The sequence below is a fragment of the Zophobas morio genome, unplaced genomic scaffold, assembly GCF_036711695.1.
Source record: "Zophobas morio isolate AGI-343-1 ecotype UQ-CSIRO unplaced genomic scaffold, CSIRO_AGI_Zmor_V1 ptg000062l, whole genome shotgun sequence".
NCBI lineage: Eukaryota > Metazoa > Arthropoda > Insecta > Coleoptera > Tenebrionidae > Zophobas > Zophobas morio.
The window spans coordinates 63,521-88,807 of record NW_026972167.1 but is presented as its reverse complement, the minus strand read 5'-3'; the positions used below and the strand labels follow the sequence as shown (position 1 = coordinate 88,807).

Genomic DNA, 25,287 nt, shown 5'->3' with positions numbered 1-25,287 from the left:
CCTCCTTCGCTGTGTTTAGCGTGGTCTATCGTTTATTTAACCATAACTAGGGGCAATATTGCAACTGCTATCAAAAGGAAGGAATATATGCTATACTCTGTTTTTTTTTAATTATTTTTTGAAGAAAGTTGCTACCTTCTTTAACTTCAGCTTTTTGTCATTTTAACAAAGTATCAAAAGATAAAAAAAAGCAATATTATAATCTAAATACAAATTTTTATTAAAAGGGGAGAGGGGCTTCAAGTGTCAAAAAATATAAAAAACGCTTTAGGTTCAAGGCATACTAATTCACCCAGTGACTTTTCATTTTCGCCTTTTTAGCAATATTTTATTTACAAATAGGTTTGACCTACCCTATTGTCCCCTTACCCCGGATCCTCCTTTTTTTATGAATATTATCATGTAGTGCAATTCACTATGTAGTTTTGAATTTTGGATTCTTTACTCACATGTAAATATAGTCGCAAAAATAGAATTTAGTTCATCTATATTTATTCACTCTTACCATTGCTGATAACAATACTTGTCTAAAAGTATGTTAGGCTTAAAGATTTTTGTAAGCTAGGACCGTTTGGGGCCAAGCATCCTTCTTTAGCACCTCTACTTTACGTTTAAAAACTTCATTCTTGTTATTAATTTTGTTTGCAAAGAAGGCTCAGTTGTGTATCCATTTAAACCAACTTTTTAAACAGGTCTTAAAAGTTTTTAAGACCTAGCTAACTTATAAGTACTCTTACTACCTCTACTTATTCATTAGTGCTGACGCGCTACAACTCAGGTATACGCTCTTTTTACTCCTATATCCTTTTTTTTTTATCTCAAAAAAGGCCCGATTGTACTTAAGAAGGAAAAATTAACCTTTTAGAATAAGCTTGTATATAGCACTTGTTAATAGAAATATTTTTATGAATTATTTAAAAATCATATTAAATATGAAAATATAGATATAATTTTTTATTTATGTTAATATTATCATACAATTTACTAAATTTACTATAATATTATTATAAATAGTAATAGTAGTAAGAGGAGGACTAGGAAGTATAATTCAAATATCCCTAATAGGTGCTTAGATCTTTGGCTTACAGCTATTGTAATTTTTACTGCAATTATCTCTAATTATTTTATTAGTAGTGGTATAAAAGAAAGAAGAAGGGAAAACATAAGCACAAGTATACAGTTTGCCAGAGTAAATAGGTAAGTACAACAGGCGTTTAAGCCTTTGCAATTTGGTATACCATAAAAGGTAGATATTCATAGTCAGTAATTTGTTAGGTAAGTACTGACTCGCTCTTTAATGTACAGTCTAAGAAAATTATTTTGCAGGATTGACAGTCTATTTAAGTGTCTTGGGGAAGAATTTATCTAAGCGTAAAAAACATTATTTGAGTATAATATTTATGAAGAGTAATTTATTACAAAAGTTAAACTTGCACTTTTTGCATAGTAGAGGGCATTAACCACCCCTAAGTTCTAAATTTTATATTCTTAGTGAGCGCTCCACCAGAACTTGCAAACAACATAACGTCGAAATACTTAGCTTGCGTGCACCAAAGAATTAACAAATATTCGTAATTTGCTCACCGGGCGATGTTACACGGGACAAGTAAAGCCTTGCATCCCCTCGAATTACGTTTAAAGTTTACTAGATGTGAACCAATTTCGGGGAGGTTTCAGGATTATCGCATAATTTATATAGCCAAAGGGCTTGCTTTGGAAATAGTATAAAAATTACAGAGTCATCAGCATACTGACCAAGGGAAGTCAATGTTGACTGGGAGGATGCCAGAAATTAGGATTTAGAACACGATAGATGGGATAGAAGGGCTGGAGACCGGCAGAAAGGCCCGGATATATATATATATATACTAGTAAATAACACTACTGTATAAGTACTTCATATATACTACAACACCAGAGCGCTATCTCTTATAAGAAGCAAGCACTGTTTTGTCTGTCACAACGAACTCTCTAAATACTCTGTTTGAATTGCCTAAAATGAGCCAAATCTAAAAACTCAAAGAGCATCCCTCACTAGGATGGAAGATGCAATACTAGCATAATGGCATCAAGTACTCATGTAACAACCAGTTCACAACTAGTAGGTTAGCACCTTGATTAAAATACCTCTAATGCTATTTACGTACTACTTATTTCAAAAATCGAGGATAATCATAGCTTTCGGCCGAACCTATTCACCTCTGTTAAGTATTCTGTATTCTTAGAACGTAGGCCCCAGGTAGAAAGAAGCGAGAAGCAAGAGCAGGCAGTACAGTAATATACCAACAGCAGCAAGGTTAATGAGCCAAATGAGATCGTTGCAACAGACGATCCATTCTAGGCAGATCTCTCGATAAGGGTATTACACTTGAAACATTAATCTAACCTTTCCAGATCAAATGTAATCTAGAACCTTCTTCAGGTCTGTCGTCTACGTAAAAGAGTTTACCATTTTTAAGAGCACTTCTTTCGAACCTTGCGTTGAATCTAACTTTAAAGCCCTCTAGGTCAACAAGGAGTTTAATAACTTTAAAACATGGAAAGGTAAATATAATTACGATACTTGTTTGGTAACCATTTCTTTAAAAGCTCAAAAAGTGTTAACTAAAACTTGCCGTATCATTTCAGCTAAAGTCAAAGGATGACAAGGATAGTAGAAGGAAGTTGACAGCTAACTACAATCCATGTTAAATCAACCCTAGGGTAGACATCCCATCTTAAAGGATCTCTCAAATGGATGAGGACTCAAGCAGTTCGGCAGGAACTACCTTACAGCAGAACTGCTGGGTTTTATATCTAGGTTTGTCTGTTATAAGCACTTGTACGATAATGGTTTAGGGACAAAAAGCAATCCTCGCATAATCAAAGAATATAGTTGACCCTGCGAAAGCATCAAGAATAGCTAACGGTCAAATGCACGAAAGATATATAAATGCCACTATTTGTAGCATCATCCTACACAGATGAGGTATAATGTACCCAACTTTAAATCTTGGCCTAATACTAGCCTGGATCGCTGTGGCCGCAGCTAGAGCCACGGCAGCATGCAGAGTCTTGTGCAAGCATCGAAAGAGAAAATAAGTTTCTACTTTTTTATAGAGGGTTTTTTGGAGCCCTTCATTATTGAAAATAGCCCCTTTAGAGGAAAAAACAGTATCATACCCAATGAGAAAGGAAGACAAGTCACTAATATGACTTAATCAGTTTCAAGCTAGTGAAGTAACCCTTAGAATCTCAATCAATTAGGTTATACTACTTTACATAGAATTATAGTTATTATGCTTGTCGTGCTCTAGATAGTAAAAGTAAAGCCCTCTTCTTTTGATTTGTTAAAAGGTTTCAAGATTAACCGCTAAATGGAGCTCTTTTTTCCTTTCAACAATAAAACGTAATCTCCTTGTTCGGCAAGCCATCTTAGCTTACTACATCATTACTTGAAGGTTATCCAAACTAAAGTCATATTTGTAAAGTTTTATACTTTGTACATTATGCATGGTTGTAAGCTGGTAGAGCACGCATAGGTCCCTACTTAGAAAAAGGACACACGGTTGTATCGATGTTATTCTCCCTAGTTATCACTTTCTCTGCTATTAGTGATACCTTCATAGTAAATAAGTGCATTTTTAGCTAAGATTGATTCATATAAGCCAACTACTTCAATTTTATTACATAGATAAACCAGAATTTACTGATTAGAGCTCCAAACCCATCATATATTACACTAAATTTCAACAAGTTTAGTAGAACCGATAAAAAGTATTTATAGTGTTATTTACGAATCACTTGTTAGCAAAGTTAGTTAGTTAGCTCAACCCGTGTGCTAATGCACTCGATAGGGCCGTACAGAGCGCTGGACAAAGTACTTAACCTGACTTAGCCGTTGTTACCAAGTTACAGCACTTTTACCATTTTTGAAGAGCTTAATTATTAAGGGCATAATAGGGTTGCTAACCAGAGCTGTATATTATTTATATTCTCCAAGTTACCTTGAGCTTAAACTTACTTTACTTGACTAATCTTAGCAACATTCTAACGCCGTATTAAGATACCTTCGTTACGGTGTTCACTCTCCTATAAAGTATACACTCGCCAATAGCACTATACATAATAGTGTACTTTTAGAGAACTTTACTCCTATTCTACAATAGAATGGAGAGTTGTTCAATTATAATGTGTTATTTTAATAATATTATTGTTTCATTTTATTAAGATCCTCTCTCCCTTCTCGCTCTATCATTTTAGCAAGTTATCTAGTTCTATTTTGTAGTTTAAAGTAGTTGGCTACCCTTAATCGTGTTACTTCCAAGCATTTATAATTATCTTAGTCATTTGAAGGGTAAAGTATAAGCCTTCTCAGCCAAATATAAAAAAAACAGCTTAAAGTAGAGGCTAATTCCTGAACCAGGATCTGTTGTAGGCTAAAACCCCCAGTAAAACAACGAAACGTAAGTGGTCAGAAGTACTTAAGTCTTGTATTATTAAGTGGCTTGTTAACCTTCAAAGAAGGCAAGCAGGCGGCGTACTAAGGGGCTTACTAGTAAATTAAACCAAATTACCTGAAATTAGCTTGAAAGCAGAAGTCCCTACTAATATTTAAAGTCAGTTCGCAAGTTAGCTCGACTAAAACCGTATTAGTTACTAGTTGAAAGATATGAACTAGTTTCCGCTAGTTAGTAGGTTGTTTCATCTAGGAAGAGGGGAAGACTCTTTTTGATGGAAAACTAGTGAGCAAGGTAGGATAAAAGCGTTTGATAACCTAACATGATTACAAAAGCAGTGATGAAGTAAAAGTTCTACTTTAGTAGTTTAAAAGAGTTCTAACACTCTAGAAATGCTAGTTCATTCATATATTCTACTAGAGTAGTGCGAAAAAAAAGTAAAAACTAGTAATTTTATAGGTTACAGTTTCTATTATAACCCTATTTCTCTATCTTTTGAAAAAGACTAATAGTTATATCAACCCTCTAGGAGTAGGAAATTTAACCATTTTAAATTAAATTTGGTACCCAATACGATTAAAGGCTTTATCAACATCTAAGTGCACAAGTACTGTAGCTTTCTTTATCTTTTACACCTTAGTAACGTGCTCAGAAAGTCTTCAGATCTGTTAAGGGGTAAAATGACCTTTTTGAAAGCCGAACTGCACCTTTAGAAGAGTTACTACACCTTCACAAAGTTCTGACATTTTTAAAATGAGCGCTTCTGCGCCTTTTTCGGGGCAAGAAGATTCTTTGTTAACAAACAAAAAGTTTACTGGGTTAATTCTCGATGTAAAAATTAGGGAAAGAAAAAAATTCGAAGGGGCTAAAAAAACTGTAGTTTAAATGTGACTTTTTCTAGAGGTCTGAGATTTAGAAAATAACATCATAAATAGTTTTCTAAGTCGAAAAAGAAGAATAAGAGTACGAAGCATGGTGTTGGTAGTCTAAACCTTCTTTTGCCCGAATAGCCCGTAGATTATTTATTACTCAGAAATACATGTTTCATAAATCATGTTAATACACTAGCTATGATTAGCTACTTTGTAAGGAAGCAGAAACTGGCGTACTTGGTGATCGCAGTTTTTAATTCATGACGTTGTACTACCTCCTTTTTCTTTCTTTTTTGACATTTTGACAAAGTATTTACGAAATCGTAGGTTTTAATTAACGAAAAATACTTACAGGTTAAAAGAACTTCTTTTATATGTGAAATTAGTCAGAAATAAGCAATGTCGAAGGAGGGACCTATGCTGCCTAAATTCTTTAGAATTAGCAGTTTTTGTTAAAGCGAAGCCAAAAACTAAAATGGCTCGTTTTATGCTTTGGATTTGACATTAGGGTTCAATGATGAGTAACTACTTAAAATTTTATTACCAAAACGCCATGTGAGCATGTCGATCCTCTTGGGGGCCGCTGTTTTTGGTGGTGGTTTTTTTCAGTTTTCTTATCAGGCCAGGTCAAAAGTATTACGTTTAGCTTAACTAAAACGAAAAAAAAAGGTTTCACCAAAACCTGTATATATTGTAGGAAAATAAAATTTTATGACACCAAAAAGTATTAGAAAAAAAAGGATTTAATTACAATAAAAAAATTGAATCTGTTTATCTGTTACGCCTTAAAAGTCGTTAGGGTTCCATGAAAATAATAAAGCACTCCAATTACAAATGAAAAAATAAAAAGAATGGTAAAAGTGTAAAATAGGTTATTAAGTATTATTTATTATAAACGAAATAATAATACCTGGCAAAGAGAAAGAACTAGTTAATGAAGCTGAGAAAGAAACTTAGAAAACGAGAAGTTTAAAACCAGAAACAAGATCGTATAAAAGAGACGCAAGACGCGGATCACTATAAAGAATATAATAAGAAGCAAAAGTAAAAATTAGGTGTTCAAGGGTAATAACATCTGCCCAATCGTAACAGTATCTGTAAAAGGCCTTTGATTAACGTAAATTATAAGTTGTGATAAATTTATTTATAAATCACATTAAAGCCGTGAGGTCTATATTCCGTGTTTTGAGACCCTTATACTTTTGTATTTCTATTTTAAATTTTTCTTTTAACAAATTTGTCGTTGTGAACGGCATTCAAATATTTTTTTCTATTTGTGTAAGGTATCTTTTTAAAAAATTTTAATTTATTCTCATTAGTTAAAGTTTTGTTTTTTAATTAAAAAATACACTCTCCCCTCGTAAACCAAAGATATTAAATTTTAGAAGATGAGGCGAAAAAACCTCTCCTCGGCGGTTTGTATTAGAACTATGTGGCGAGGTTGATTGCGCTAAAAACCAAGACCAAGGAAGAGAGTCGCATTGTATTAATCACACATGACCTTGCGCTTTGCGCTTCAATGCTCCTAACCGCTGAAGCTCGACGGCAACTTTCCAAACTCAGTATAATTAATTTACGAATTAAACCTGTTACACCCCCATGTTATTAACCATCAGGTAGGTCTTTCTCCTGTTTGGTTGGCCTCAAGCGTTTAACTTATATAAGAGCACGTGCTTATAACGTATCAGAATTTAAGGATGAGTTTTTAAATACGCAAGTCCAAAGACCGTAAATAAGAGTTTGCGTCGGTGGGAATCCAACCCACAATTTAAAGTTTACTCGTCAATGCACTTATCTACTAAAGTACATGGACGATTTTCAGATCGGTAAGATGGATTTACGTATACAAGCAATTAGACTTCGATTCAAGCAATACATCTAGGACGGCAACGCTTTATTATTTGATAAGCCACGACGTATTTATATTAAATCTGGTTAGTAAAGGTGGTCGACGATAACCTCTAACCGGTGCTAGTTTTAGCCCTATATATTTCTTCTCTTTTAATCCCCATTAAAGTATAAATACTAAAGGACAATCCTATAGCTTCTTCTTTTTCTTTTTCTTAGTCGCTACTAAGGCACAGCTTTCAAGACAAGTTAAAAGTTCCATAGAGAAGCTTGTTGGCGACAAATAACCAAATAATATTGTGGGTATCACGGCAGAGCTGAAACTTACAAAAAACTACTTGCATTTGCCTAGAATGGATTTAGTGGCTATAAAATTTCAAATGATTTAAAAAACCTTTACTAACCAAAGTGCATAAAACCTAATGATTCCATTCAGCTAGAAAACCTTAGTTTTGTTTAGGAAATTAATTTCTGTAATTATAGACGAAAGGAAATTTAATTTAAAGAAATTCGAAAAAATTTCATATCTCTGGAATTATCATTTTGTAAAAAAAAATTTTAAAGAATCCAAATAAGTAGTTCATTCATGCTTTGAAGCAATGATTTTAACGTTTTGACCAACTTAACATTATTAATTTATGAACCTATGTTTAAAATTTCGAAAAAGACTAAAAGAAAATTACTGGTAGTTGCAGAGTCTAGTGTGTAAAAAAAATTTTTATGTAATGTAATCTAGCAATCCGTAGTCAAGCTCACGAAAAAATAGTCAAGTATTTGCTATAAATCTTAATTCTTTACGAGGGTTAGGCTCATCTGACGGCTAGCTCAACTAATTTTGTATAAAAAACCAACTATTATAAGGCAGACAGAAGATTTTATAGTTAGTATAATTAAACAAATTGTACTAATTGTACTGCGTGATTAATTACACTTTTAAATTAAGTTAACACTGATAACAACTTTACTAATTCAATGCTTCTACTAAAGTGAAGAAGATCACCCCCAGCTCAACACAAGCAAGAGAAAAGTTTTAGAGTTCATGAGGCCAGGTTAAATACGCGACCATCAAAGTCCGAAAAAGAGAGTGAAGTCGGTGGGAATCAAACCATGAACTTGAGTATGCGCGTCAATGCTTTTGACCGCTGAGCTACGACGACAACTTTCAATCCAGTTATAAAAGGTCCAACCCCTACTATGCAACAGTTGGTTTAATAAAAATATTTTACAGGAATACCCGTCGCCTTTGACTACTTTTAATAAAATAACATTAGTTTATTATGAACAGCAATAGTGCTCAACATTGAAATGAACTAAACTAATTGTCGAGCTACCTATCATAATGCGAACAAAGGCGGATTCATCTTCTTAACAATTCAAAAAATTCGTCCTATAGTGTTCAAAAACAAAGAACTCTGGGGTAAGCTATATGCATATTTTTAGGTTTGTACAAGTTGGTATAAATACCCCTATTATTATTAATTTTGAGGGTCAGATTGTTTATATCTATAAAGCTTATATAAGGCATAATTATCAGGCATTTCGAGAACTCATATGAGTATTATACACCTCAATTCCTGCGGTAAGAAAATCAAAAGTAGTTATGAGAGGTTGGAAATTAAACAGGAACCTTACTTAACTAGGATTTTACCCTACAGAAGTCATTCAATGAGATGTTATCGTGAAGTATTGGCCAAGAACATTTAAAGTTTTATACACTAATGAAAATCAACTAGAGTTTAAATACTTATAAAGTAGGAGCTTAAAAGCATTTAACTAAAATTATAAAACGCGAACAATACACGTACATAGTATCTGTGGCTACCTGCTCGTTCAAAACAAAGATCTCCCGGGTAAAATGTGAAATAAATAATACAAAACATTAATTCTGCCCATACCTTTTCTTCTTTCCAGTTAAGAGACGCTGTATTTTAAAAAAGGACTACGCGTAAAAGCATTCAGGCTTAACAGAAGCTAGAAACCGTAACTATTTTTTTTTAAGTTAAATTCTTTTATGCAGAGGAAGGTGTAATTAGTCAAATAGTGTTGGTTAGTTCTTGTGTCAATGGAACCATCGGAAAAGAGCTAGAGTCTATAGTTTCCTCCCCAAAGTGTGACCATTACGTATTATATTTAAGTATCTCTTCATAGAAAATGCGTGAAATGGGGAGGAGTTGCAGTTTAGACTAAGTTTATTAAAATTTGATTAAAAACCTTTATGTATCATTTGCGGTGGGGATAACTCAACGAGCTAAGGCTGTTCATTTTTTTCAAAAGCCCCTAAAAAAGACACTAAACTTAACAAAATTGTTAATAAATTAAACCTAGTGTTTCGTTTAGTCAAAGAACTGCGGAATTTTCTAATCAATTTTAATACTTAAAAAAGATGCCACAGGAGTTATACCTCTTGCTCGTGAAAAAAACAAGGTTAGACATTAAGGTCTTCTGCTTAGGATAATATACTTAAAAATTACCATCTACTTGTTCAAGAAAACATTTATAGAAGTAAATCGACTTCGGGTATTTTAAGAGTCGGAGTGACCCGTGACTACTAATATCGCCACTACAGTTTTTCCTTAAATATGGCAAATTTCGCCCTCTCGTCCTACGCATAAATTACTACTTTGAATACACCGCGTCATATTGCAGCTTAAAAGAGTTACAATTTAAAGTAGACATATCTATGCTTACCTTCCCTCTTTTAATGGATGATGCAGGTTTGGTCTATAACTATTAAAGCCAGTAAAACTAGAGCAAAGTTCATTTTGATCATACGTTAACCAAAAATCCTTTGTACATAAAAAAAATCTTTAAATTTTGCGCCCTATCAAATATTCCCGGAACCAAACAAAATAATTAATTCCAATTAATACCGACAATATGGCATACTGTTGAAATGTGAATTTACTCGTTGACAGTACAAGAAAGCAGATTGCAAAAAGTTTAAAATAGCTTTCTTAATAATTTTTATAGGTACGTCCATTGTTCGTTCCTATACACTTTGACACAAAGCTCGTAACTTAGAGGTCGTTGTTTATATCCCTAAAGCACGTACTATTAGCTTCTTAATAAAATGCTAAAAAGTCTCGAGTAAGCTATTCTCCTATAATGTTTTCGGTTGTTATGAGTTGTTTAACAGTTAAAGAGAGAACAGAAACTAATTAAACCTAAGTTTGGGGCTTGCACTTTCTCTGTGATTCAATGAAAAGAGGGGAACAAAAGCGATGAGTCACGTGTGTTGCGATTTAACAATGCAATGAAAGACCACGTAGTGACGGGTTTTGATGGTACTGAAAGAACGCAAGTAAAACGGTGTGCGTAACATAGAAAAGCAACTTATGAATCTAATATATGTGACAAAGTGGATTTAATGTCAACCTTGTTAAACATTTAGCTCGGTGGATATACAATGTTAGATGGGGTCCTAACATTGGAAGTTAAATGAACTAAAGGAGTATGTTTTGCCTGCCTGGTGTAATTATGAGCTGAAAGTAAGAACCGAAACCACGGTTATCATGAGGGAGTGCGAAAAACTTCTTGAAGCTGTCATACTAGAAGAAACCTCGCACAGGTGTTCGAATCATATGCAAGTAGTCGTAGAAAAGTCATATATTTTAGGTCGCGACACCAGAGGAAGTTGAGATAACTTAAAAATTTTTTGAGAATGTACGACGCCTTTTAAAGTTTAAACTACAGGTGTATAATAGAGCGGTATAGAGCGCCAAATGTAGGGCATATTAATATGATGGTGAGAGATTAAAGTATATTTGGCATTTTTGATAATGCTAAAGGTTTTTATCAAAAAAAAGAGATCGACGAATACAGCAAGAAGTACTTTGCATTCTCCCTCCCGAATAGAAGACGAATCCACTGGAAGTACTGTACTTAGGTTACGTTAACGTTTCCTTGGAATATCAGAAAAGCTGATTGTTCAGTGGTGATATTGGCTCTAAGGAAAAATATCAAAATAGACTTTAATTTTAGTCAGAAGATATGAACGTTAAAGGTATAAATTAGGTTAGAAATTTGTAAAATTGCAAAAAATTTAGCTAAATGGTTGAGCAGAAAGCTCATGGTCACCGGTATCAAAAGGATGAAGCCCGGGTGCAGGTTTTAAACATGTGTAAACCCCAAAACAAGGAAGAATTAACAAGCTTTTTTCAGGCTTAAATTTATGGTATTATTATATATCAAACAATGAAATATTTACAGAATCCCTTAGAAAGTTATTTCAAAAAAGGGGTATAACTGGGGAGCCGACAAGGATCGGGCATGGAAAACAATTTTACTTTTCATAGAAAAATGATTGTGTCAAAAAGATAAACAAGGCATGGGCATGCCTTAAAAGGTTCTCGGGCCGTGCACACTATATTACCTTTGTTAGCTCTAAATTAAACGATTTACCGAAAAGGTACAGCGTCACATATAGGGAGGCTGTAGCAATGGCGTAGTGTATTAATAAATTGATGCATGGTGATAAGCAATTAACAGTAAATTGTCTATTTTTTATTAGGAGTCTTTCAGATGGAGCACGACGCTGCCAGGGTAAGAGGTAAAAGAATTTATTGGCTTAAACAGATAATGCATAACACAAAGGAAACTCAAGTACTTCTTTGGAAAAAGTAAGTTACTAGTTTATTTTCTCTTTCGACCGCCTTTAGAAAACACGTAGAAGCCATACACGCAATGCAAATTAGAAAGACTCCTAAGGTGACTCTAAAAAGTACATTCGGCTTGGTTCTACATAGGAAAGTAAAAATTAAAATTGATGTTAAGAGAGAAGAGGTTGCATGATTTAGTAGACAGGAAGAGGAAAGAATGTGTAATATACCAAAGATTTGGAAAAAAAAAAGAAATGGAAATTCTAAGAGGAGTTACATTTAATTAGAGTTGGTCAGTAAAACCACTAATACACTTGGCAGTTCACATAATGGCCATGCCAAAAACTTCTGAAGGGTACCATGGTGTATTGATGGTGTAGAGAGGTATTCTCTTCTGTGTAGGATAAGGCGATTCGAAAAATAAATACTAGATGGGTTAACGGGTGTTTGATGGAATCTAGAATGGCAAATTCCTGAAAAAATTTTAATATAAAATATCATTTTTCACTAGTAAAAAGCTGCGGAGTTATTTGAAAAATTAAAAGTTGAAAGACATTATGTAATAACCAATCATCAGCAACCTGACGACTTAGCTGAAAAAGCAATTTAATAGGTAAAGTAACCTCTAATATAAATTAGTTATGAAAGGGGATATAGAATTTTCTAGCATTTTAAATTAGTGCCTTTAAAAATAAAATAGGAACGCCAAACGCATTAAAAGTCTGCCCAGTATTTATGTTTTTTAAAGAGAAATCTACTTTTGAGGACACCGAACATTGTAGAAACTCGGACGTTTTACAGGAGAATAAGCTCATTCAAAACACTAGGGTGCCCTTAGAGAAACTTAAAGCTACAAAAGAGAAATGGCCTAAAGAGCAAAGCAAAAAATAATGGGTAAAACTAGAAAGGACCCACTAAGGTAATAGAGCGACTGAAAAACGAAACTTTTTGCCTTAGAATACCTAGGAGAAAAAGTAATGAGGTAAAGAAACCAAATTAAGAAAGAGTCAATTACTGGGTATCTCACACTCTGCCCTTAGAGCGCCCAGGTAGTAAGATATTTAAGTTAACTTCCCAACACGCCCTATATTAGTGCCTGCGAAAAAATATAATTGATTTACTTGTTTTTAAACCAAAAAGTACGAACTTGCTTTGGCAGGGTAGCAGCTGCCATGGACAGTTGGATAAATTGTAATAGTAAATAGGTTTAGACCCCTTTAGTGAATCCGCAGACCCCGAACTCTTATTATACCACAAAAATTTAGATGATAAAAACACAGCTATTATATAAACCAGATGATACATTTAAATGTTAATTAAATTAGGAATAATTACTTCTATAGCCGCCCCTGCCACTTCACTTTTGTTATGGGGTTGGCATAAAGCAATTCAATAAATCTGTTTCTGCATCTGCCCATTTCCACATCATTTGGCGTAGGAACTATGATTAATATATATTATACTACGCGTACTTAGGTCAAGAATTAACACGTCACTTCTACTTAAATTATGCACTGGAACAACAAAGTTGAAATGCTTCATAATTAAAACTTTATTAATTCTCTATCCCACCTTCTAAGATATTATAGGGAAGTAAGAGTGTAAGTTTGTGTCTCTACTTCTTTTAATAACTTTTTTAACTTTTAATTATTACGTTAAGCTTAGATTTAAATATTTGCCTCACTTAAAAAATTATTGCTGGTATCCCTGAAAGGTTCACTTACCCCCCTCAGGCTTTGAGTAAAATGGAACCCCTATAAGCTAGCTATTTTTTTCCTTGATGAGCCTACGAGGATCATTTGTAAATCGAATTTATTTACCTTGAGTTCAGTAACCAAATATAAATAAACATAAAAAGACAAATTAATGGCTTTTATTTCAAATTTTTTCTACTTACACTCTCTTAACCTAATGACAAATCTCTTTAAGTTGTAATTCCTTATTTTAATGTAAATAACGTAATTACGAGTTTTTGTAAATCATTCGAGAATAAAATTAATAAATAGCAGAGTTTAAGTATATTAGATTGGTTGTCTAAATGTCGGAAAAAATAAAAGAACAAACAATTTAGATCGGCTACCTTACTAATTACGTACTAAATTTAGGTTAACTAATATATTTAGGCAAGAAAAAAAATATAATGAAAGACCCTGAAGGTATTCTTTCTGTCGCAAAGAGTAAGGAATAACATCATTACAGTGCTCCATACTAACAAATAAGCCAGTTTCTGGTTTCTATGCTCATGTATATTACTAAAAATATAAATTAAGGGTACGCTATAGCGTACATACAACGATCTGATTATTTCAACGCGCGTAATCCCATACCCGATCAACTTTACTAAAACCTTTTTCTTTTACTTAATTTAAAGAACTGGAAAAAGATTTCAAAATTAATCTTTCTTTTAATTTTAAGTCTATATTACGTTTATTTAAATATATATTTGCCTACTTTATAAAATCTTTCAAATAAGCTTTAAAAAAACTGGAGCCAATAATTTTAAGAATTATAGCACGTGTTAAAAGACAGTTTTTAATTGGAGAAAGCTGTATAAACGTAATGACAAATAAGCATATAGTAAATTAATTGCACATAATTAGTTGCTGTCACAAAATTTAAAATTTTAAACCAATAGTTATTATGTTTACGCCCACGTGCACTATTTTTGAAATTTATTTTTTCTATTCTTCCACTCTTATAAAAGGGTGTCTGCACGTTACCGTGGGCTTCCTCGCTTTGGTTTCTGCCTTCCGCGTGTCTCTCTTCCTCCGTTCTTCTAGGCCTGGGTGCTTGCTGTCATAGTTAGACTAGACGACCGCTAGTAATATTTGCATTAGTTCTTTTAGTATTTTTGATTTAAACTTCAGCTCATATCATGTAACGAATCATTATAAAAATTAAGCTGGTCGAAATATTGGGAAAAATTCGTGATGAAAAGTTTTGATGGTTCTAAGAAAGAGGACGAGAGGGTGAATAGCGCCCAAGCACTTGATATTTTAAATATTGAAACCGATGAAAAAAGAGTTGATTTTTCTGATACTTCTAAGACTTCGTTAGTTCTTTGCATTATTTTTTTCTTAAGCTAATATTTATAAACGTAGAGAGTTTGAGGATAAATGGAAGATTAAATGGACAGATTCTAGAAGCCCCGTTCCGAAGTTTAAAAGCATGACGCTTCACCAGAAGTTGTTTTTTATATCACTAATACTCGCTAGGACGTTAGGCATTACAGGTATATGTGAATTCCGCTTTCCTTTTAAGCTATTAAAAAATGTTTATATATATATTTTAGTTACCAATTTTTATTACTCCTTTATATTAGTTTAACCTAGGTTTTATATTATTTATTTTTGCTATTTTTACTTTTTATTTTATTTTTAGTCTAATGAAATACTGTGTTTCACTTCTTTAGGCAGCTTGTATTTTTTTATGATCTCGTTAGACCTTTTGGGTTCAGCTTTTCAGCTTTTGAGCGTAACGGCTTTCGGGAAACTTTTGAAAAACTCCGAGGTCCATTTCTTTAGTATATAAGTTATCTGATTTGTTACTACCCGCGCGAACCACTAAAATTAGGAATTTAAGAACCCCGTCGCTTGTTTGGTGTTCGGTCTTATTTTCACGGCTCTTGTTCATTCCTCCTCTACGACTTCATCTGTTTTTGTTTCATTGGCCGCTTCAAAGATTTTTAAAGTCAAACAGGTGATGTTTTTGCTTCATTAATTGTTTAAAATTTACTTACACCGTGTATCTACAATTTCGACTTTTTTAAAGATCATTTTTATGATTATGGGCGCCAATATTGGCACGTCTCTCACTGGTGTCATCGTTAGTATGACTCAGATTTCGGATAAGCAGATGTTTCGCAGGGCCTTCGCTGCAGCGACCATCCACGATATGTTCAATTTTCTTACTGTTCTCATTCTTTTTCCTCTCGAGCTTTTTTCTGGGCTCTTAGGTTGACTTATTATCTATCCGCTTTATTTTTCTTGCACTCATAGCAATACCCATCAGAAAAGATGGCCGCTGGCTCGACGGCTTCGATCTCCGATAAGCAGGTTTTCAAGAGGGCTTGCGGTCGGTTATTATGAATTAAAACTCAGTTTCGCAGGGTGTTAATTGGAATTTTATCAAGCATATAACGGAACCGTTAACCAATAGAATAATACAAGGTTCAAGTTAACTTCAAGCTAAACGGTCGTTTGCATTCATACAACTTGCTGCAGTTGACAAAGAGGCCTTCTTATCTACTGTTAACCAAAATGCTATGGAAACCGGTATCATAAACCGGAGTGCCTGCTCCACTCCCAATAAATTCCTCTTCTGCTCGGATGCATTGTCGAGTACTGCCATCGGTTTTATTCTACTGTTCTGTTCGCTAGCACTGGTTATGACTTGTTTGCTTCTCCTGGTCAAGGCGCGTTTCTTAGTCCTGTGTGTTTTTTTGTCGTGCCTAACGGTGTGGTGTTGCAGATTCTGCAGTCCATTATGAAAGGGACCGTCTCCCGGTCTATATATAAAGTTATTTCACAAGACTTCCCATATCCCTTCGGTTGGGCAAAAGTAACTTAACTACTTTTTCTCAGCGCTCTTTTCCTCCGTTGCTCTTTCCCCTCCGTGCAGGACTATGCCCTTATTGGTGTCGGCCTTATTCTGACTCTCTTTGTGCAGTCATCCTCAATCACCACTTCGGCGCTGGTGTCATTGGCGGGCGTAGGCCTCCTGACAATCAATTCTGTCCTACCCGTTTGCGTGGGAGCCAATTTGGGTACACTGCTGATACTTTGTTTTCTGGTGATGAGTGACTCGCACTTACCTTGGGTTTAGGGACCACCTTCACAAGCATCCTTTCTGCTTTTTCCCAACGCAATGTGAAGACTGCTTTGACTGTAGCGTTTACCCACTTCTATTTTAATTTTCTTGGCTTCCTCATCTGGTTTCTGGTCCCCTACATGCGCCGTGTTCCAACTACAGTTTCTAAAAAGTTTGGTGCGTTTACCTTTAAGGATATTCGCCCTTTTCTTACGACTTAATGCCTTTTAGGTAATATTACTGCGGAACATCGCTGGTTTTCCGTTTTTTACGTTATGACGGCATTTTTGCTTGTTCCTTTTGCTTTGTTGGGCTTGTCATTTGCCGGAATGTAATACTATTAACACCTGCAAGATCCTCGAGCAAACGACACTTACCTTGCATTCATTATATATATAGGGGCGCGTTGGTAGGTGTTGTCGTGCCCATTGTTACTGTCCTTTTGGCTTTACTGATAGTACTGCGTATACGTAAAAAAAAGCCCGAGTGGCTCCCACCGTTCTTATTGGAGTTCTATTGGTACCTTTTTTTTTTTTTGAGTTGTGGCGGCGCTTACAGTGGGCGTTTTTGCAATGCAGGCTTCCCATTTGGATGCGACGTGAGCCCTCGTTTCTAAAAAAGTTCCATTTGTGGCTTGAAGAACGGGCCCTCAAAAAAAAGTCTAGAAGAAGTGGTACGATTTCTATAGAGTGACAGGGGGTGCGCTTGTCATTTAACTTTTTAAGGAAAACTCACGTTTTCGGAGAGAATTTTCGAAAGGCTGGGACCATTAAACGAAGAGTATACGAACCAGCGATCAATTCTTACTAACAAAAAAAGTATTGAAAAAACAACCCCTTTTGACAAGGCGGAATTTACAATAGAAAGTGTTTAAGTTTATTGTCGAAATAGTCGAAATTTGTAATTTTCACTATGATCAGGACTAAAGGTAGTATGTAGCTTTAAGTGTGTAATAAATGGTTACAGTATGATTATTACTGACCTTTAACCCGGTTGGTTAGCCTGTTAACTTCCCTGGTGGTCGTGTATACGTTACATTATGAAGCAGTGGCAATGATTGGTGGCTCACTGAGGTCGTATTTCTTCTGAGAGCGGCTCATGTTCAAAATTTTTTTTTTAATTTAACTCATCTGCTTGGGATACTTACGTACTAAATTAAAACTCTACGGGAATGCAAAAGACTGTCACAGGCGAGCCACTTGACAATCTATCAACAAAATTAACAACTTGAGGAACTTAAGACCAGTTATGATACAAATTGCGAGGCGACATACACTTAAGTTTTTCACGAATAGTCTTCACATATAATAGACCTGTAAGTTAACAGTTGAATTGAGTAAACTTGACAAATTCAATGGGGGTTAGAATACTCTTAAAATTAAACTTTAATACGAACTAAATAAAATTCAGGGTAACAAAAGTTGAAATAAGCGCTTATAATTAAAAAAGGATAATATATTGCCTGTTAATAGTTCTGATGAGCCCTGCCTTATGACTTCTGTATAGTTTTTAGTTGCTTAATATTTTAGAGTTTTTAAGTTAAATAAAACAAAAGCGATACCGTGCATGGCCAACACATTTTTACCATAACAATAACTGGAAGTACGAAGCTAAAGTAAAGGTGCATTTCCTTAAGTTTATTGTAAATAGAATAGTTTCGTTAAATATTTAGAGATTACCTCACTTTTGTGTACTGGTTAAATTGTAACGCAAAATCCTAAGTAACAGGATGCTGACATGACCTTATATTTTAACGTTGTGGATCTTAGTTTGGGCTTGTTAGTATTTTAGGTTATATTGAGACTCACGAACAGCTTAAAATAATAACCCAGTGAATTTTTCTACTAGGTTTATGTCTAATTTGTAAAACATCTTACAAGTTATTAACTATGTAAAAAACTAAACCGAAGCTATGCGTACTTGATCCTCTCCTCAAGTTGCCTGTAAAATATTCTCTCGCTATAATAAACGTGACACTTTTACTTAAAGAAAAATAAAATTGTTAAGGCCACAAATTTTTATGGTCTTAAACTAAAGTTAAAGTTTGCTCAATTAATATTTTTTTAAAAATCTTTAGTAGCTGTCTTCTTAATATTAACATTTGTATTGCTTGCCGGAAAGGCAGTACTTGCGTGCTACACTTCTCTTTCCTTCCATAAAGCTCAGAACAAAAAATTACCTTTAATAATTAAAAAAACCTGTTGAGAACTCGTAAAACAGGGTTTTTTTAATACTGATAGTATTTTGAAAATGTTATTATAATTTAGGTTTCTTAGCTCTTTGCGACTTTTTAAGAAACTTCTTTGTTACCTCTCTCTATTAGATTAAAATGTCTTCCCCACCTTTAAACCTGTAGCAGAACACTTAGTACCCGCGGTTTACCTTAAGGTATAAAACTCAGTCAGCTACAATACTATAACTATGGAACGCACCATTAACATTAAAAAATTCCCTATGCCTGTTTACACCGCGTAAGATTTGTCCCTCCCATACACGCACTTTATAATTCCTTCTGCAGTACACTTTTCTCCTCAGGCTTTCCTTCTTAAGGTAACCCGTTTTATGAACTTATTATTACCAAGGACGGTTCGCACGCAGTGCCTTCCGCTCCCTCACGTTCGTATTTATATTGGTAATTAGAGCTATTAACAATTTATTTTGTTGATTAATATATTTGACGTGAGCTATTCTTTTTAAAAAAAATAGCACTTAGCAAGGGACATTCCCTGACAACTCCCAAACTATTAATCTGCATGAGCGTAATTACCACGGTACTAATAATTATTTCTCGCACACACTAGCATAACCTTTTTTATTGATGTCTACAGTTAATAACCAGTAATAGGCCTGCTCTAAAAGCTAAGGAATTTATAGTGGCACTTATTACACAAAGAATTTTTTGCCTTGCTAAGGTCGTTTAGGTATAAAGTAGACTTTACAAGTATTTAAGAGTTTAAACAGTTATAAAAGGGATAACAAGAACTAGTAATATTTAAAGAAAGGTAATAGGAAGGTCAACAATTGCCTCCGTAATCTCCGGCTGGGTAGACTACCTTTAATTTTTGCTTGGCGTCCCAAATACTTAAGATTTAACGATAATTATTTCTGACTCCTCAAAGAGTTAACAGATCTATATCAAAATTGAATTAATTTTAAGCTAAAAAAGAGAGCAAAACAATCTTTCAACTGCTAATTTACAGGGGAGGAGCACCCGGCCAAAAACATAAAGACGGTTTGTAAAAAAACATACCTTTTCTTAACGATAAAAATTCATGTATCTCATTTAAAATAATATGTACCGCATAAATAAAGAAATTTATAAGTATAAACTAGATACTAGCAAGATTGGTGTTGACATAAATAAACTTTTATTATCAGCGGATATTATATATCTTCAACTAAGTTATAAAACTCCTTGAAGTCTCATAACAAAACGGAAATTTTATTCTAACGAGACAGAATTTGCTCTTTTCCCCTTAATAAGGCAAATGTAACTTGTTATAACCATAGTCTCTATTAATGCTGTTCACATTAGTGTTAAATTGGGAAATGGCCTCTGCTCTAAAAATACTTTTTATAAAAAAAAGGTTGTTTTATTACAAACTCCGCAAAACACAAAACCCGTACTTTTAACCTAATGGGAAAGTGGAGTCAAAAGAATTTTTTAAAAATAGCAAGTGACTCTGTGAAAAGCACAAAAGAAAGCATTTGGACGTCACTAAGACCACGCTGTCTTCAGTGGCTGCAAGAAACATTTCAACGAAAAAAGTAAAGTAATATAAACTAGTGCGTATAGAATTACGTGGGTCGAAAGACTCAACCGCGCTTGTTACCGCTTCACCTCCACATAAACAGTGCTATACACGGAGGTCTTCCACTGCTTATTGTCGGCGTCGACCAGCATCGACTCTACCCGGCATACATACCTTGAGCAAAGGAGAAAAGCAAATAATATTAAGCAGCGACAAGTGGAAGCAAAGCGTTGCCCCACCTCCCAACGTCATTGAAAAGAATAGCAAAGCGTGAGGTGAAGTAGCCGTCTTTAATCTTCACGCGGCAACGCTGGTAAGGCTCCGATTCCCTCTGGATAACACTTTGCAAAAAGTACCACAATGTGTTGAGGCACACTGCTACCCCGCTTTCCTGGTTATTCTCTGCAGGGGGGTGACTCACTGTAAAAAGATCAAGTTCGACCCACGTACACCGCCGGGGGCCTAGAAGAGGAAGTCAAAGTAAGGGGCGAATAAGAGGCAAGATATTCAAAGTACATTCCCCTAGGATATGCAGAAGGCCTTCAACTTGAACGATAAGTTGAACGCCTTTTGTAAATTTTTATTTATGTTCCCGGAAAAGAAAGAAGCTGAGCAACCTTCTTCGACTACTAGAGGATCGTCGGGTTTGTTATAGGGAGTAGTTGTGAGCTGTAAAACATTCGTTTGCAGAATAAAAGCCGAGAGAGCAGAAACAAACCTTCAGATCGTACAACCTGCACGAACGGAAAAAAAAGGAGGGGACGGGGAAGGGCGCCAAGAGCAAGGCAGAGCAGAGCTTTAAAAGACAAGTACACCGCTAAATCAAGTAATGAACAAGGATCGAATGGGAGGTGACTATAGAGGCAGATGGTGGCTACCCATTCGTGGGAAGTCTCGGAAGGCATAGCAGTCAATTTGGCAATAAAGGCGTTGCATATGGAGTCCATGCGCGAAGCGTGGTAGCAGTACGAGGGAAGAACCTTTTTACAAAGATCACCAGAACACTCTTTCTCTGCGTGCAGATAACTCATGAAGAGACTGAGTGAGAAGGAGTGCTGCGAAGGACAAGTACAAGTACCAGAGTGCTGCATACTTGCCTCGGGCTTCTCCTGAAAAAAACAATCTCGAAATTGTTCTACATAGGACTATGCAGTAGTGCTGGAGACTGCAAGCAACGAGCCGAAAAAAGCTGTTACGATAGGACAACACGGATTAAAATGTGTCTAATGACCTCTTAATTGTAGTGAAGGATTCTTCATCGATATCAAAGAAAGAGAAGCGTAAAGTGTGATAAGAAGATGCAAGTTGGGCAAACAAATCGCTCTTCGCTAACAACTGTTGGCGGGGAAAGTGGGGTTAACCAGATAAACTAATATAAAAAATAGTGGCAGTGATGAGTGCTGGCTGACCTCCACTGAGAAGTGAAGCGTCGAGCAGTTTTTGCTAGACTGCAACAACGCCACGAGTCCAAGAAAGTTGTTAAAATATTCCGCGCGTAGAGTCATGAAGGTTAACTGAAACGCAAATTGGTTTGGAAGCCGTCGAGAGGCCTAAAGATAGGTAGGAAGAGGGAGTGACGCAAGCTTAAAAGGGTCACATGGTAAATATCAGTTACGCACTTTGAGGGAGCTGATGGCCTCCGTGTAAAGTGACAGGGAAGCCGAGCACTGATCGCAAAGACTGCGGAAATTAGTGGTCCCCCGATATGCAGAAGAGGCAAGAATGGCCACAAGGCGGGTCTCTGCCGCGCACATGTCCCGGAGAGAGGCAAACCAGTAGTAGTAGTGCGGAGACGAGGCCTCGTGCAAAAAATGAATACCAGATGAAGACGTTAATGGCAGCGTACAACCATCTCGAGTAGATGTTGAAGCACTCCGTCCACTTGGAAACATCCCGCCCGAAGCATATTCCGCGCAAAGAGGTAAAGGGACCAAGTATCCTCTACGTATACTGCGCATGACCACGGCGGCAACGTGACGGAGGACAGGGCTCAAAAAACCAAACTGACTGCTCGCTTTAAGTGAGGCAACTGCATTCTCCGGACTGAAATGCAGAGCTAGGGACCAGCGAGAGAGAAGAGCGCAGATGTCCGAGAGCAGAAGCTGCATAGAAGAAAAAGGAGCAAACGAGACACTAGCGATAATGTGGGCATATACGAAGAAGTCGACGTTACGGCTGGCCGCTTCGGAACTCAGCAACTCGCAAAGGCGATCTTTCACTGCAAGAACTTCAGAGGGAGCACGCTTAAGACAGTAACGAAGCCACTTTAGCAAATACAAAGAGGATTTTTCTATCCAATAAATTATGCAGAATGCAAGTAAAGGGGTGGCGAATCTAATAAGGTCTAGAAAAATACCTGTCGGGATTAACAAGTTCGCAATGGCCAACAAGACAAAAGGACGAATGGACACAAAAAGCAGAAAAATATGACACAGAGAATTTAACAGACGCTATTATATTCAATTAAAAAGTAAAAGAGGAAAAAAAATGATAATAACCCTTAGCAAGTCGATGCGAAGTTTGCAAACTTTTAATATACATATTGCTGCCTTACACCACTCAAAAACAACCTTAGCTATAAAAGCAAATATAAAGCAGCGGAGTACACCCCAAGGGGAAAAAACGCAATGATCGTCAAGTATTACAGTCTGCAGAGTCGGGGTCGCAAGCCGAGACGGCAGCCAAGACCTCAAGATAGGAAACAAAGAGCAGAAGATTACCGCGTTCGTTTTTAAGTATAACAGTGGCCTCTGAAAAGCATCTGGCGCGGGAATAACAGAGCCCTGCAAAAACAGTGGAGTGGCACATAATAAGCGGCGGACTAAACACGATAATATAGAAGTGACGGGAAATACCACTTTATAGACTAAAATAAAACAAATCCGCAGACACGTCCGAGACCATACTTACACCAAAAGAAAAGGGACATCGAAATAAACCTGATGCAGAATCACGCAAGGTTGCTACGCTCGACACCGAGCTCCGGTGAATCTTGCAGAGAATCTGATAGGCAAGAGGACGGTGACTCAAAGAGACGATGGAATAGAGACACTGCGAGAAAGATGAGAAGTAAAACCAGAAAGTAAGGGAGGAGAGAACCTCAAAGTGCTCCCTTTCAAAAAGTTCGGGGTAGCCGTTGGAAAGCTTCAACAAGTTGATCAAACAAACTCTGCGAACGGATTCTCTCGGATCCTTGATATAAGCCGTGCAAAGGAGAGCAACCTACCAGTCTCACTGTGAGCCACAAGTTCCGCTAGGGAGCAGCCAGCGAACCTGGTCCTTCACATGTGAACCCGATCTCAAGGCAAGCGTAGTTAAAGTGTCGAGAATGACAACCACAAAGCTTTTGGCGGAAAAGGAGCGAAGAAGTTTTAAGCATACTCGCCGGGACTATGTTTAGAAAGTGAAACTTCCAATTTAAAACGGGAGCAAAAGACTAATAATGCGCAAAATAAAAACTTGAGTATTCATCTCCATCGTGTAACGCAATTGTCCGAAGACAGAAAGAAGGCTCAACTTAATTTCTTCAGATATTTCTTTATCTTATTATATATATAATATAAGTACTATAGAAAAGAACATGGAGTTCTCTACAGTTAAAAAAGAAGTATATAAAAAAGACCCTCTATTAACAAAGTAAGTTTATGAAAAGCGCTTTCAGCAAAAGATCGGGAGTGAAAACTAAGCCTTAAGTATAAGTTAATATTTATATAATCCTGCAACAATATAGTGGGAGAGCACACCTCTTCAAGGCAATAGCAGCTGCCTTTACCTCGACTTCGTAAGGCGAGTAAAGAGAGTTTAATATACTACCACTTTGTTAAAAAAGTTCAATAAAGCTGAAAGATGAGCAACCTGTGGTGTATTTTCTTATGATTTCTTAGAACTCGTGAAAGAGCTGAATAAACGCTATACAAAAAAATGAACTAGTATAAGCGCAATATTATTACAACGACAGCTGTGGATATATACTAAAGTGTCAACGAACGAGCGATGGGGTCATTTTGGTGTGAGACAATTATAAATCTTCTTGCAACATCGTTAATAGCATAAAGACAACCTAAAAAATCAGTTTAGTACAAAAAAATAGCTATTAATTGTACCCATATGACTCTGAGTCAACTTAAAGACTTGATAAACATAAAAACGCAAAACATTATCACTGTAAGAAATATTGAACTTAAAGTATAAATATTAAAGTTAAGTGCATACCCCTCTCGAAATAACTCGGATAGCCTAATAACGGCTGTATTAACGGTGGTGGGAAAAGGGTATCTATCAAAAAAAATTGGAAATTGTATAAGAGCTTTAAACTTTTCTTCTCGGCTTCTAGAATGCAAGCCTATATAAATACGAATAATAAAAACAAATTATTTTTAATCTTGAAAAAGGCTAAACCTTTTTTATTATTATTAAAAGAAATTTTAATATTAATATGAATTATATATATATATAAAGTATAGCGAAACCTTGATTAAGCTCTCCAAGCCTCTTTGAACCGTCTTCAAAACCAATAGAGCTATTAGTGCGACTGTTTGACATATAAGATAAAAACCTCAACGAGAAGAGGAAAGAGGAGGCAGCCCCCCTCTGCCTTGTAAACGTTTAGGGCTCAAAACTTCCTTTTAACAGAATATTTTCGTCTTATTAATTTGGCTGTAGCTATCACATGACCAAATGGTTCAACCTTATTAGAATTTGTGAGGACAAAAGTATAAAGCCGCCCGGCCGCCCCGGCCGCCCCGCGATGCCGGGAATTGTAACCAAGACCTTGTGTTAGCACCTTGACGCTCTCTTAACCCCTGAGCTACTACAACTCCTGACTTCGTTGTGATGGGATTTACGTCTTTAACCTGCTGAACTTTGACCCATAAAATGGAACTTTGGAACATTTATATTCAACACCTTTCGTAAGTTGCGAGGATAAACTTTGCGTAGACCCAGTAATAATAGACAAGCTAACTGGATA

General features: G+C 35.8%; 2 protein-coding genes across 3 annotated transcripts; one reads left to right on the top strand and one right to left on the bottom strand.

Annotated features, from left to right (window-relative positions):
• The first annotated feature begins 14,504 nt into the window (after window positions 1–14,504).
• Window positions 14,505–17,537, top strand: LOC135143498 (sodium-dependent phosphate transport protein 2C-like). Of its 2 annotated transcripts, XM_064075367.1 has the most exons (16): window positions 14,505–14,578; window positions 14,660–14,809; window positions 14,859–14,989; window positions 15,170–15,267; window positions 15,331–15,456; window positions 15,529–15,712; window positions 15,769–15,812; window positions 15,866–15,926; window positions 15,981–16,171; window positions 16,228–16,317; window positions 16,378–16,522; window positions 16,582–16,743; window positions 16,798–16,897; window positions 16,966–17,085; window positions 17,145–17,239; window positions 17,292–17,537. In XM_064075367.1, exons 2-16 carry the CDS (start codon window positions 14,688–14,690, stop codon window positions 17,438–17,440), a joined length of 1,818 nt encoding a protein of 605 aa, XP_063931437.1. In that variant the 5' UTR covers window positions 14,505–14,578; window positions 14,660–14,687; the 3' UTR covers window positions 17,441–17,537. The 2 variants fall into 2 exon arrangements, with proteins under 2 accessions (XP_063931437.1, XP_063931438.1); XM_064075368.1 differs by lacking the exon at window positions 14,505–14,578 and having other exon boundaries at window positions 14,710–14,780.
• A 2,621-nt stretch (window positions 17,538–20,158) lies between these two features.
• LOC135143495 (integrator complex subunit 7-like) lies at window positions 20,159–24,905 on the bottom strand. The gene is made up of 29 exons (XM_064075360.1): window positions 24,788–24,905; window positions 24,531–24,660; window positions 24,422–24,480; window positions 24,291–24,378; window positions 24,174–24,227; window positions 24,062–24,127; window positions 23,941–24,005; window positions 23,778–23,860; window positions 23,592–23,708; window positions 23,418–23,540; window positions 23,258–23,369; window positions 22,964–23,101; window positions 22,817–22,893; window positions 22,675–22,768; window positions 22,475–22,608; window positions 22,318–22,420; window positions 22,168–22,259; window positions 21,938–22,117; window positions 21,728–21,868; window positions 21,550–21,653; window positions 21,397–21,483; window positions 21,197–21,344; window positions 21,037–21,135; window positions 20,936–20,987; window positions 20,835–20,885; window positions 20,701–20,780; window positions 20,558–20,649; window positions 20,369–20,492; window positions 20,159–20,308 (listed from the first exon to the last, which is right to left on the bottom strand). The coding sequence occupies exons 1-28, from the start codon at window positions 24,858–24,860 to the stop codon at window positions 20,396–20,398; spliced, it is 2,739 nt and encodes a 912-aa protein (XP_063931430.1). The 5' UTR covers window positions 24,861–24,905; the 3' UTR covers window positions 20,159–20,308; window positions 20,369–20,395.
• Window positions 24,906–25,287: the final 382 nt, after the last annotated feature.

Coding starts and splice junctions, on each gene's coding strand:
- LOC135143498 (XM_064075367.1), top strand. CDS start 14,688: ATGAAAAGTTTTGATGGTTCTAAGAAAGAGGACGAGAGGGTGAATAGC. Junction 14,990..15,169: donor TAGGACGTTAGGCATTACAG/GTATATGTGAAT, acceptor TCACTTCTTTAG/GCAGCTTGTATTTTTTTATG. Junction 15,457..15,528: donor AGATTTTTAAAGTCAAACAG/GTGATGTTTTTG, acceptor ACTTTTTTAAAG/ATCATTTTTATGATTATGGG.
- LOC135143495 (XM_064075360.1), bottom strand. CDS start 24,860: ATGTCAAACAGTCGCACTAATAGCTCTATTGGTTTTGAAGACGGTTCA. Junction 22,260..22,317: donor TAAAGCGAGCAGTCAGTTTG/GTTTTTTGAGCC, acceptor CAGTATACGTAG/AGGATACTTGGTCCCTTTAC. Junction 21,654..21,727: donor CGCTTCACTTCTCAGTGGAG/GTCAGCCAGCAC, acceptor CCCCGCCAACAG/TTGTTAGCGAAGAGCGATTT.